The sequence below is a fragment of the Ranitomeya imitator genome, chromosome 6, assembly GCF_032444005.1.
Source record: "Ranitomeya imitator isolate aRanImi1 chromosome 6, aRanImi1.pri, whole genome shotgun sequence".
Lineage (NCBI taxonomy): Eukaryota > Metazoa > Chordata > Amphibia > Anura > Dendrobatidae > Ranitomeya > Ranitomeya imitator.
The window spans coordinates 215,769,547-215,783,176 of record NC_091287.1 but is presented as its reverse complement, the minus strand read 5'-3'; the positions used below and the strand labels follow the sequence as shown (position 1 = coordinate 215,783,176).

The 13,630-nt window shown below is 43.8% G+C and overlaps 1 protein-coding gene across 2 annotated transcripts in view; it reads right to left on the bottom strand.

Annotated features, from left to right (window-relative positions):
- The window catches only part of ZNF830 (zinc finger protein 830), a 216,267-nt gene that overhangs the window by 44,231 nt on the left and 158,406 nt on the right, over nt 1–13,630 (bottom strand). For both annotated transcript variants that reach the window (XM_069730476.1, XM_069730477.1), the window contains exons 7-8: nt 5,854–5,917; nt 5,083–5,163 (exon numbers count right to left, since the gene is read on the bottom strand). In XM_069730476.1, coding sequence (XP_069586577.1) covers nt 5,083–5,163; nt 5,854–5,917 — 145 coding nt within the window. The remainder of the gene's footprint in view (nt 1–5,082; nt 5,164–5,853; nt 5,918–13,630) is intronic.

The following is a 13,630-nucleotide window of genomic DNA, read 5'->3' as shown; positions in this document are numbered from 1 at the left end:
TCCTCAATAATAAAGACAGTCATTTAAAAACTACACTGTGTGCGAGGGATTGACGGTCAGGCACCCCAAGACACCTACTTTTTATCTTCTACCAAAGATCCACAAGGACCCCGTCAACTCCCCGGGACATCCGATCGTGTCAGGCATCGACGGCCTTTGTGACCCTATATGCAAAGTCATAGACTTTTATCTTAAACCTTTGGTTGAGGTCATAACGTCGTATGTCAAGGACACGACAGACGTCCTTACTAGGGTGGACGGGATCCTTGTGGATCCCGACGTCCTCCTGGTCACTGCAGATATTCAAACATTGTACACCTGTATAGACCACGAGCATGGGCTAGAAGCGGTGCGCCTTTTCCTGGGAACCTCCGACCTGGGCGGCCCTCTGTGCAAATTCATCCTCGAGCTGCTGCGCTTTGTCCTCACCCACAATTTTTTGTGTTTAAAGATTTTCATTATCTACAGAAGCGCGGCACAGCCATGGGTGCGGCCTGCGCGCCCTCGTATGCTAATCTCTTCCTAGGTTACTGGGAGAGATTCCTTTTTGGCGACGGGGGGCGCGGGCCGCCGACCATGTGCTGTGCTGGCTTCGATATATAGATGATATTTTATTTTTTGGGGGGGGGGGTGAACGGCGCAGCAGCTCGAGGCCTTTATGAGCCAGCTGAACGACAATCCATTTAACATCTCTCTAACTTATAAATATGATAAGAGCCATATTGATTTTCTGGACATCTCTCTGGAGATTGATAGCACACGCAGGGTCCAGACCAATGTCTTTAGAAAACCAACTGTTGTCAACGCTCTACTTCACGCTGACTCTGCACATAATCCAGCAACAGTGAGGGCCGTCCCGGTCGGACAGTTTTTGAGGATGAGGCGCATCTGCTCCACTGAGGATAGATTTCAGGCCCAATCTGTGGCCCTTAGGACACGTTTTGAGGAACGCGGCTACAGCCGTAGGTGTATAAGGCATGGCTACGATAGAGCTAGGAGGACACAGCGTAGGGATCTTCTCTACACAATAGGGGATCGAGCCAAAACTAAGTTAAAGGATGAGAAGATTAGGTTTAGAACAACTTATAACCACGAATGGACTCATATGCAAGACATCCTTACCAGATACTGGTCTATTTTGTCAACAGAGCCATCACTGGGTCCTGTATTGGATGATTTCCCCTCCATGACAGCTCGTAGATCCCCAAATCTGAACAGCATGCTCGTTCGTAGCCACTGCGTTCCTCCTGCCAGCAACCCCTTCGACACCAGGGGTCCCCTGCTCGGATGCTTCCAGTGCGGACATTGTGTAGCCTGTGCCAACATTTTACGGACTACCTCTTTCATCAGCTGATGGTTCTAGGACCTTCTCCATCAGACATCATATATCATGTGGCACCACAAACGTCATCTACTATGGCACATGTGGATGTTCTCTGATTTATGTGGGTCTCACATCCCGGGAGCTCCGTGTCCACACTAGAGAGCATGTACGGGATATCCGAGCGGCTAGGTCCGCAGTCGATGCCTCTGACTTAAAAACGATACCCCGTCACTTTAAGTTACATCATGATTGGGACGCGGGGTCGCTGCGGGACAGGGGCATTCACTGTGTTCATTTGGGTGCTAGAGGGGGCGATTATAAGAAGGCACTGGCACGTGAGGCCAGCTGGATTGTCCGACTTAACACTGTTACGCCCAACGGTTTGAACGAATCGCTTAGCTTTTCTTCATTCCTGTAATCTGTGCCATTTAGGGATTTTTTTTGCAATGGCATGCTTCTCCTTTTTCTCCTGTTTCCCAGTCCAGTCCTCCTCTTGTAGGAATAGGTTCCCACTTACTGGTCCCTGTTTTATTGTGCTTTTAATTTCTCTTTTTACTGTTAATGTCGTTTAGTATTCTTATTCCTTTTTTCCTTTCATAGTCTCTTTTCGATTTTTGTGCCTGGGAGGACGTATATTATTACCCTTTCCATTGGAGAATTCATTATCAAGCCCATGGAGGATTGAGACCGTATTTCTCACTAGAAGAAAACAAACACGCTATATCTGCTGAAAATCTGATCTCATCGTGGGATTCTGTTATCATTGCAGTCATTATTTTATGTATGCCCATGGTGGTTTCTATGTTACTGTGGGTTTTTTTTTTTGCCCCTTTGGATCTGTTTTGTCTTCATTGGTGGTGGGTTGTTTTTAGTGTATACATGCTTGTATTAGTCTGCACTTGTTATATGTAGCGATTTGTCTCCTTTTACCTGTGGCAGTGCGCATCAGCTGGTCTGATATGCGGTCTCCTGGTCCGGAGCGGTATCTTCTCCGCCTCCCACGTGACCGGGGTTTTTCCCCGCCTACATGTTGGGACACTTGACGCCGCATTCTGGTGCAGGACCAGCCGACTGACCGGCGCATGCGCTGCTATTGCCACACGCTATTGGCCGACATGGAGCATGTGACAGGTCACATGCTTTAACACCGCCCTATTTTAAGGTCCTCCTTGGCACCACATACTACTTCCCCTTGAGAAAGCAGTAATACCAAGGCGAAACGCGCGTTGGGGGTTTCTTTTTTCATCTGGTTCCAGTCCGGTGTGCTACTCTGCCCTGCACGATAGCGGTAAGCTCTGCACAACTAATGTACCTAACTACTAAGTTATTATGCATGGCGGCGGCTTGCAGCTCTGTTGTCACTAGTGAGCTGACTTTGTCAGACTGTTTCACACTTTGCACAGCATACCGGTGGATACCTGTTTCCTCTAATCACCCTTATGCATTTGTATTGAATCCTTGTTATATATGTGTGGTACACCTTTTTACTATTTATGATGTCTTTGGATATTTAAATAAACTTATACTGTTATACCCATTATACTCCTTTTTCTCCTTATTTCTCTTGCAGTATGGAGTGGGTTGCCTTGTTTCTTGGCTTTGGGTCTCTTACCACTATTTAGTGTTAACATGTGGTCTAGTTTTGTTGCAACTTTGTGTTTACTTGTGGTATCTTTGTCAAATGTTTCAGATCACCAAAAAAATATTAAAGTGTGATGAACATACAAAAGAATAGGAAATCAGGAAAGGAGCAAACACTTTTTTCACACCACTGTATTTATGGAGCAGTATAAAGATCCTTTTATTTTTAAAGGGACACTGTCACCTGAATTTGGAGGGAACAATCTTCAGCCATGGAGGCGGGGTTTTTGGCGGGGTTTTTGGGTGTTTGATTCACTCTTTTCTTACCAGCTGGCTGCATGCTGGCTGCAATATTGGATTGAAGTTCATTCTCTGTCCTCCATAGTACACGCCTGTGCAAGGCAAGATTGCAGGCATATACTACGAAGGACAGAGAATGAACTTCAATCCAATATTGCAGCCAGCATGCAGCCAGCGGGTAAGGAAAGGGTGAATCAAACACCCAAAAACCCCGCCTCCACGGCTGAAGATTGTTCCCTCCAAATTCAGGTGACAGTGTCCCTTTAAAGGCACAGTGTCGGGATGTGCTGCTGAAGACAAAGAAGAGGCAAATTTGGAGAGAGAAGCTCTGGGAATTAAATCTCATCATGGCGACTGTGCTATATGGAGACAAAAGGGATGGGAATTACTCCAATCAGAGAAGAGCTCACCTATAAGTTGCCTGGATGTAAATGTTTATTTGTGATACTGCCTGCGTCTCATTAGTGCTTTTCTTCCTCTATGGTCCGCAATCTAAAGATAACAACAGTAAGGAGATGCTGGGAGTTGGTGTTAAGGTACAGTCACATTAAGCGACGCTGCAGCGATCTAGACAACGATGCCGATCGCTGCAGCGTCGCTGTTTGGTCGCTGGAGAGCACAGACAGCTCTCCAGCGACCAACGATCCCGAAGTCCCCGGGTAACCAGGGTAAACATCGGGTTACTAAGCGCAGGGCCGCGCTTAGTAACCTGGTGTTTACCCTGGTTACCATTGTAAAAGTAAAAAAAAAAACACTCCATACTTACATTCCTGTCGTGTCCCCCGGCCTCAGCTTCCCTGCTCTGCGTAAGCGCGCTTGCCGGAAAGCAGAGCGGTGACGTCACCGCTGTGCTCTGCTTTACGGCCGGTCGGCGCTGACACTGGGGGAAGCAGGGAAGCTGACGCTGAGGAACGTGACAGGAATGTAAGTATGTAGTGTTTTTTTTTTTTTTACTTTTACATTGGTAACCAGGGTAAACATCGGGTTACTAAGCGCGGCCCTGCGCTTAGTAACCCGATGTTTACCCTGGTTACCAGTGAAGACATCGCTGAATCGGCGTCACACACGCCGATTCAGCGATGTCAGCGGGAGATCCAGCGACTAAATAAAGTCCTGGACTTTCCCCAGTGACCAACGATCTCCCAGCAGGTTGATTTCTTATTGGAGTCAATTTGGACTGTTTTTTTTTTCTACTGGTCGTTGTCCTGAGAAACCGTGAAAAGATGACAAACCTGGGACCAGATCATGCGAGTTGACTTAAGCATCTGGGTGTGTTTTTGTACAACTGAGTGCTCTTGCAGCCTCTTCGTTATAGCAGGCAAGGAGTCTCGGTCCTAGCCCTAGGGGAGTTCTTACACAGAAGTTAAAACGGTAGCAGTCTGGTTGGCTAGGCAGCCTAAGAGGCCAGTAGTGGATCAAGAGAACTTGGTTAGGCTGGCCACAGGCAAAAAAAAGGGTGTGAGAATGTGAAGATAGTGACATGAGTAAAAAAAAAAGACTATCATTTTAGCCACAATTACACCACCTGCTTTCTCAGAGACAAGCCAAGCACACAATAGATTTTGCCAGGAAAAGGCAAAGCCAGTCCAACAGTTTCCCTACAGTGTACTGTAGTAGCTGTACATGATGGATATTTAGATGAATGGCTGTCCATGTAATTCTAGAATAATTTGAATCCACATGCATGGCAGATGCCACTACAGAGCGGTTCGGCTCATTTATGATTTCCATATTCACTAACAGGGGACGTCTTCATTTGTTTTAATTTGGCACACGTATACAGTGTGTCTAATGGAACAGCATATACATTAAATGCAATAAGAACTGGTAGGTATTCAAAAAGGTAGAAGGTGGATGAGCAGATAAATAGTACTTACAGTATTCACTTGACGCATTTCTTTCTGAAACTCTTCCCACTCCTTATCCAAGTGGTCCTTAGGGGCATCGACTTTCCTCACCTTAAAAGAAATAAAAGTGACATTTGTCGCACAAACCATCTTAGAGGTTCACAGCTCTAACATTTCACTTATTCACATATTAAATGTCTGATAGAATATCCTAAAACTTGCCACCAGGTTAGCTGACAGTTGTGGCATCTCACAGTAGAGGATCTCAGTGATGGTGGCATTCAGGTAAGACTTATTGGAGAGATGGAAAGTTTTAGTTTATATGCACGACCCATAAAAACAGCCTGGTACTGACTGACAAATTCGACGCTTCACTTTTTGTGCCAATACATAAATGTCATAGTTCTCATAGCATCATGTTTTTGTTTTAATCATCACAGCAATCACTGGACCAGAGCAAAATCATTTTTATTTATTTTATAATTCTCATTAAAATGAATATAATGTCCTAAGAAGCAAATCAATTCAACTTTATAGCAGCTTACTATCTAAGATATGACTTGGTCCAAAGTGTGCAGCAGCACATTGCCGTATCCCACAGAACACATGGCAGGCGTACGGCGCATACTGCTATGGCCTCCTCTATCAGGAAAGATATGGCTCGTGACAGACTCCATATGCTGCGTGTGTGAGGAGTTCTGCCAGGGGAGCTGGAGCAGATTAAAATGAAATGAACCATTTTTGTTCTAATTCTGTTAATGGTCCTACTTTGGCACTGTATAAAACAGGAGGAACACTTGCCTTTGCATCAACTTCTGGGTCATCAAAGAATCCCTCAGGTAAGGCTTCTGCTGTATTCTCTTTTCTGTATTGCAAAAACAGGGCAGTTAGTGGCGTACAAAAAGGTAAAACACCAATAGACGGAATATCTTTTAAGTGACAGCACACCCAGGTATGAAGTTTGTGTTTTAAAAAAAACATGGGGGAGAAGTGGCATTATTTTAAAACTTAATTTTCACTAGGACATGATGTCTAAGGCTAGGTTCACATTTGCGGTTGAGTCCACAGCGTTTCGTATGCAACCGCAAACGTATGGCAAAATGCATGCAAACGCATGATAACGCTGCATTTTTTATACGCATCAACTTACGCATGACAGATAAAAAAATCGCAACGTTTGCATGCATTTTTGCTTGTGTTCACGTTGTTTATGGGCATGCGTTTGTTATGAAAAAAATTTTCAAGGAGAAGTTCCTTGACACAAGCCACGCCCAATGGATTTCTGTATATAGACCCTTGTGCAAAAGCAAAGCGAACGCATGTCCTTGCGCATGCATGCGTTCCCATAGACTGTAATGCTTTTTTGGACGCACTCCTTCCGCAAGCGTCCGCATGCGTATGATGGTGGAAATTTGACGCAAAAAAATTCTAACATGGTGCGTCAGCCACACACACCGAAAATACGCATGCGTAAGCAAATGCGGGCGAACGCATGCATGCACCTGCGTCTACAATGTTAAAGATAGGAAATCAAGACGCATGCGGATGTATGTGTCAGAAATGCTGCGGACACAACCGCAAATGTGAAACCAGCCTAAAGGGTAACGCTTTTTCCTTGTGGAGACTGACATAGCGGCTCTGACATGCCAAGGTAAGGATGCTTACTCTCTGTGCAATGCTCCTCTGGGAAATTTAATATGCAAATTGCCTCGGATTATTGCTTGCAACAGGTGGCACCATAGAATTCAAATCCTCCCTCTATGAAGAGGCCATTTACTAGAACATTATTTAAGTTATCAATTCAAACAGCGTATGGATTTATAAAGATAAATAATTGATTACTGGTGGATGGTTGCAGTTATACTGTGCCTTGAAAGAGGATTCATAACCCATGAACTTTTTACACATTTTTTCACATTACACTCATAAATGTAAATATATTTTTATTGGGATTGTATGTGATATAGCAACACAAAGTAGCAAGACAGTGAAGCTGGTCAGAGTTGATGGGAAGATTGATGGAGCTAAATACAGGTCAATCTTGGAGGAATACCTCAAAAATTGCCATAATCACCAAAACACGGAGGACCGTGAGGCAAGCCGAAAACTATGCAAAGAGAAAAAGGTCCTAAAAACATTAATTTGCAAAACAACAATTTTATTAAATCAAACAATTTTTTAAAAATCCATTGAAGGACAGTTGCAGATGAGAGCAGACCATGCAGAAAGATGGAGACAGTAAAATACTGGATAAAAGAAATACGGTACATTGAATCAATGTCCGAAAAATAATTACAGAGTAAATCACATCCAACACTGCACATATCTCTAAAATGACACTAAAAATAGATAGCACTAATTCTGCCAAATAAAGTGCATAGTGCCTTCCAGAAACTGAAGCTAGCCATGTGTAAACAACTAGTGTGGGGGGGACCAGATTTCACTAACGAGTTTGTTGTTCAGACAGACGCGTCAGATGTTGGGATGGTGCAGTCTTATCACAAGCGGTGAACGAGGAAGAGCACCCCATAATGTATCTAAGTCAAATCTGTCATCCTGCGAGAAGAATTACTCCATAGGAGTAGGAATGTTTGACACTCCAAGGCTATGTGCACATGTAGGAAATGTGGTGCAGAATTTTCTGCACTAAATCCTGGCAGAATCCGCAAGTGCGTTTTTAATGCGTTTTTTGTGCATTTTTATGCGTTTTTTTGTGTGTGCTTTTATGCGTTTTTGTACAGATTTTACCACTGTGGATTTCTATAATGGAGGGGTGCAGAAACGCTGCAGAACTGCACAAAAGAAGTGACATGCACTTCTTTGAAATCTGCAGCGTTTCTGCGCAGATTTTTCTGCACCATGTGCACAGCTTTTTTTTTTCACATTGATTTACATTGTACTGTAAATCACAGTGCAGTTCTGCAGCGTTTCTGCTCAGATTTTTCTGCACCATGTGCACAGCTTTTTTTTTCACATTGATTTACATTGTACTGTAAATCACAGTGCAGTTCTGCAGCGTATCTGCTGCAGTTCTGCACTAAATCTGCACTAAATCTGCATCGTATGCACATACCCTAAAGGTACTTCGGCTGGAAATTCAGGCTAGTGTCAGACCATGTCACACAGAGGTGGATGAAGGAGAAGAATGGAAAAAGTGCCCAAATGACCAGGTGGTTCCTAGCACTTCAGGATTTTAGCTTCCATGTGGAGCATAGAGCCAGGAAACTACATGGCAATGCTGATGCACTCTCAAGGGTCCACTGTCTGATGGCGGAAGGAGCCAAGCCCCCTGGCTTTGGGCAGAGAGGGGATGGATATGTAAGATGGCAGCTGGACAGGTCCTTGAGGGGAGATATGCATCATCGAGGTTGGTAGCTTCAGTGATGTAAGCCTGGGAAAGCAGTGCTGAGACACAAATCCCCACCCTGGGGGCGAGGTAAGGCAAATAAAATGGAGTTCAGCTGTCTCATTCAGTGTGTCTGGAGGTGTGTAGATCTCCAATGTGTTTGTCTTTGCTAAGGACTGAAGAACTGTACACTAATTCAAGCAGGCAAACTGTATAGACTATTTACTTTGTCTTGGAAATGGCTGTCTTTTTGTTTGGTTTCCTGAGTGGTTTATTAAGGCTTAATAAATCAGCCTGGCCATTTACTGAAACCGCTTCCTGCGCCTACTTCACATGCAAACGATAATAGTAATTATACTTTCATGAATAGAAGTGTTAAAGGGTTGCCCACTACTAGGAAAACCCTTTCTCAATCTGAGTGCTTGCCCTCATTAAAATAAAAACACCTAGACTCCCCTCAAGTGCCAGCACCATTGCAAAGGTGTTCTTACTCAGTGTCCCAGAGCTCACGTGGGGTTGTTACGTCAAACAGCCCTGTGCCCCATCAGCGACTGCTTCACTGTTCTGCCTTCAGACGAATAAGTAATCAAGACGAAGTTCGAGCTGTTGCTGCTCTCCCACCAATTTTTAATTACTTATACGAAGGCAGGGGGCAGTGGAGTTGGCAGCGATTGGAGGCATGGATCGCGTGACGTAACATTCCGCAGATGAGTCCCAGTAGAGCGAGTGACGAAGACGCTGAAACAGCACTGGCAAGAGAGGTGAGTATAAGTGTTGTTATTTTAACTTGGAAATACTCTGATTGATAAGGGGTTGTCCTAGTAGTGGACATCTGTTTTAATAGTTTACTTTTTTATCACTTAAAATGCAAAGTAAATGAACAAAATACAACTCCAAATCAATATTTGGTGTCACCCCGCTTTGCCTTCAAAACAGCTGTAATAAATTCTTCTAGGTACACTTGTACACAGTTTTTGATGGAACTTGCCAATGATGTTGTTTCAAGTATCTTAGAGAAATAACAATAGATCTTTTGAGGATGTAGGCCTGCAAATATCCTTCTTCCTGATGTAACCCAATATAGCCTCGATGATGTTGAGATCAGAGCTCTGTGGGGGCCATATCATCACTTCCAGGACCCCTTGGTCTTCATTACAATGAAAATAGCCCTTAATGTCACTGGCTGCATATTTGAGGTCATTGTCCTGCTGCCAATAATACATTTGGTGCCAATAAGATGCCTCCATGGTGGTAATGCATGAAGGATAAATACCTACCTGCATTTCTGAAGACATTGAGAACACCAAGAAATGGACAAGATTGAGTACTTTAGAAGCAATGGTTGGCTGAGATAACCTAGTGCAGCAGATGAAAGACACATCACACTTACTTTCCTCCACATCATGGAGCATACATTCTACCAGCATTAGTAAGCTTCTGGAGGCATCTCAAACACCATTTCATGCAGTTGTAGTTCTCAAAGATAAAACTTAAAAATAGTACATTGCAAGACATATATGCCAAGCATACAGAAATCTGTAAACATCATGTAAATATAGATTACACATTATAGTGAGAAATCATCATTAATGTAAAACGGAGCCATTCCCTGAGCTAATGCGATTAGCTGGCATTTCAGGGCTTCATGATTGTGATTTTGAACAGAACTGGTAAAAAGATTTTGGGAGCAGCTTCTAATGGGGTCCATTAGTCCCTCAGAGGAGTATGCTTAGCAGTTATTCAGTATCCCCACAGTAAGCACTAGTGGATGCTGGCATAATTTTGCTCAGATATCGATTTCATGACAGTATCCTATTCACTTATGTTCCAAGCAGAAATCCGCTAAGTGGTCAGCCCTAACAAAATTTAAATAATAAAAAGCTCTAGAACCTTTAGAAGGCCCAAGGATATCAAGATTTTTCAGCCAGCCCTGGAAATCACGCTTCTTTAGGTTGGCAGGGATAATGCGAAAGTTAGCACCTGCTTTTGTCAGAACCACAATGAATACTGTTAGTTAGTACTGGAGGCTTCTATGATAGAGGGCAGTGGTCCCAAACTTTTTTTTTTACTTTGAGGAGACAGCGCTTGTGTCACTCACACTGCTTCAATCACTGCCCCATGAGGACGATTTGCTTCAGGTAAAGAGACTGTAATGTTAAAAGTGGAGGCTGTACCGCAGCGACAACTGAAAATGTGATCACTTTTAATCAACTCTACTGAACCAGGATGTCATCAGTGTACGGAGATGAAAGTAGCTATGGTAAGGGACAGAAGCACTGCCATCAGATGACATTTTATTTCAGGAGGGACAATAGCCGTTGCAGAGAAGTGAGTGCAGCCCAACCCTCCTGCGACATTCTGTTTGAGATTCCTTTCAACTGAAAGGAAACAAAAAGGGGCGAAGACTGTCGCCATGGTTTTGTCACTTCTAGGTATTGAATTAGGCAACGTCTGACATCAAGGCAATGAAAGGTTTGTTCTCCCTGGGCTTTTGGGTTGGCACAAAATGAGGGTAAAACTATCTCCTGGTCTCTATGGAATTTTGAATTGACCTTTGGTAAGAAGGCCGGGTCAGTTTTAATTATGACTGTCCTCCAAAAAGGAGGATCAATAGAGATAGCTTGGATCTCACTAATGCGTCGAGCAGACGTAAGGACAACCAGGAAAACCATTTTTAAGGTTAGAGTTTTTACTGAGATGGAGTTAAGAGGCTCAAAAGGAGGAGAGGTTAAAGCCTGGAGCACTAAATTTAGATCCTAGGGAGCTACCTTTGGCCGAGGTTTAAATGGTCTGGCTGTGAAGGAGGTTCGGATGAACCTATACACCCAGGGGTGATCAGCCAATTTTTGATCAAATAAGGTGCCAAGCGCCAAAACTTGCACCTTTAGGGTGCTGGTAGATAAACCCAGCTCCAACCCTTTTTGGAGGAACTCCAAGACTTCCCTTATTGGGACTTTCTGAGTGGTATTTGACAGGCGTCGTCCTGAAAACTCTAGAAATTTTTCCCAGATTTTCTGATATTCATCAGATATAATTTTTTTCCTGCTGGATAGCAGAGTAGCAATCAACGGAGCTGAAAATCCCTTTGCTACAGAAGCCCCCTCTCAAGTTCCAGGCAGTGAGATGTAGGCTGAGTACTTGAGGATGGGATACTGGACCCTGGTGTAGTAGATATGGGACATCTGGAAGGATCTATGGGTCCGATTTGGACATACGTCTGAGCCAGGTGAACCATGCCCTCTTCAGCCATAAGGGTGCGATCAGTATTATTCGTGCCCCGTCCTCTCGGATTTTTTTCAACACTGTTGGTATTAGTAGAATCGGGGGAAATGCGTAAGCAAGTTGGAACTTCCATTTGTGCAACAGCGCATCCACTCCTTCTGGGTTCTCTCCTGGGTTCAGGGAATAGAATCTTTCTACCTTCCGGTTTTGTTTTGTGGCAAAGAGATCTACCTGTGGAATACCCCAACTGGCGCAGATTTCCCAAAATATTTCTTGATTTAGGGACCATTCGTTCTGGTGTAGCACATGCCTGCTTAAGAAGTCTGCAACAAGGCTGTCTGTCCCTTTTAGGTGTGTGCTTGTTAAGGATAAGAGATGATTTTCTGCCCAAGAAAACAGTCTTTTGGCTTCTTCTACCAGAGACCTTGACCTTGTTCCCCCTTGTCGATTTATGTAAGAGACTGCTGTGCTGATGCCGGATAGGACCACTAGGTGTTTTCCTTAGATAGTCCCTTCTATTTGTAGAACTGCTTGCCTTACTGCTGTTAGTTCCTTTAGGTTGGAGGACGACAACTCCATTTGAGGATCCCATCTGCGTTGCAGAATCTGATCTTTTAAGTGGGCCCCCCAGCCGAGAGGGCTCGCATCCATGGTTAGTACCACCGAATTGGGGATCGACCATGGCACCCCCTTTTTTAAATTCTCTAATTTTAGCCACCAATTTAAAGAGTCCTGAACTGTAACTCTCTTGAATGCAGTTGAGCCCATTGAACTGCCAGAATTGTGGCTGTTAACATCCTTAGAAGGGACATGGTTTCTCTTATCGAGATGGACCGGGCCGATTGGGCTTGTTTTATTTTTTGTTTTATGGCTTTGATTTTTCTGTTCGGAAGGACACAAACTTGTTTGATTGAGTCCAGTTAAAGGGAACCTGTCACCCCCCCTCAGGCATTTGTTACTAAAAGAGCCACCTTGTGCAGCACTAATGCTGCATTCTGACAAGGTGGCTCTTTAGTTACAAACTAAGTCCCGGAGGCGGGACTTTCCTTTCTAATGAGACACAGCACAGCCGTCACTCCTGGCTTGTGCGCGCCGGGCGCCGCCTCCTCTTCCTGCATTATAGTTCCTGGCACCTGCGCTGTAAGTACGAAGGAACCCCCCTCGGACTCCTCTCTGGGTTTTGTGTACCTATTGTTTGGACATGTGTCATGGGACCTGGAGCGTAAATATATAGGCAGGCAGTGTTCATCATCTATCGTGGGCCTGCTGCCACGCTCATTATGGTCATGTATCCACCTCTGCTCCATATATTTGTGCTGCAGTTTGCAGCTGTATCTTTTTGCTACTGAGGTACTATTTATTATTTATTATTATTATATATATATTTTTTTCTATTTTGTTCCATTTGTATTCTTTTTTAGTATCTCATTTGCATGGTTGGCTTTGGTGGCTACATGTACCTATTCCCACTGCGATCTTAATACTTCTGCACCTTTCGGTGCCAGATATAGTACATATCTATCTAGCAGTGGGTTTTGGTCTCATACACCATTTTCACCACGGTTATTGGTCTGTGGTGCTTATGTGTGTTTTCTGGTTGCTGGACATTATAGTCCTATCTCTGGGCATAATATTGTCTTGCCAATGTTAAGGTACTAGATAAGCTATTATACAAGTTTGGCTGGTTATACAGTGTCTACTTATTATTTTTTGTGGATTTTCTATGCTAGTGTATATGGTGCTAATATTACTGTGAATTATTAGGCATTTGGTGTGTCGGCCTGTTTATGCTTTGTGGATGGAACATTTTCTTTCTCCACACCAGCGTTACCAGTATTTGTTATCATGTCCTATAATTATGTGCTGCATTATTATCTAATTGCACGATGCTATATTTGTTAAGTGTACAAGACCCATTGTTCGGGGTCCTAGGGGTCTTTATTTCTTTCTGCCTCTCTCTTTTTGGGGTGGTCTTTAACACAAGTGTTTTTAATACTCATGTTTTTATGT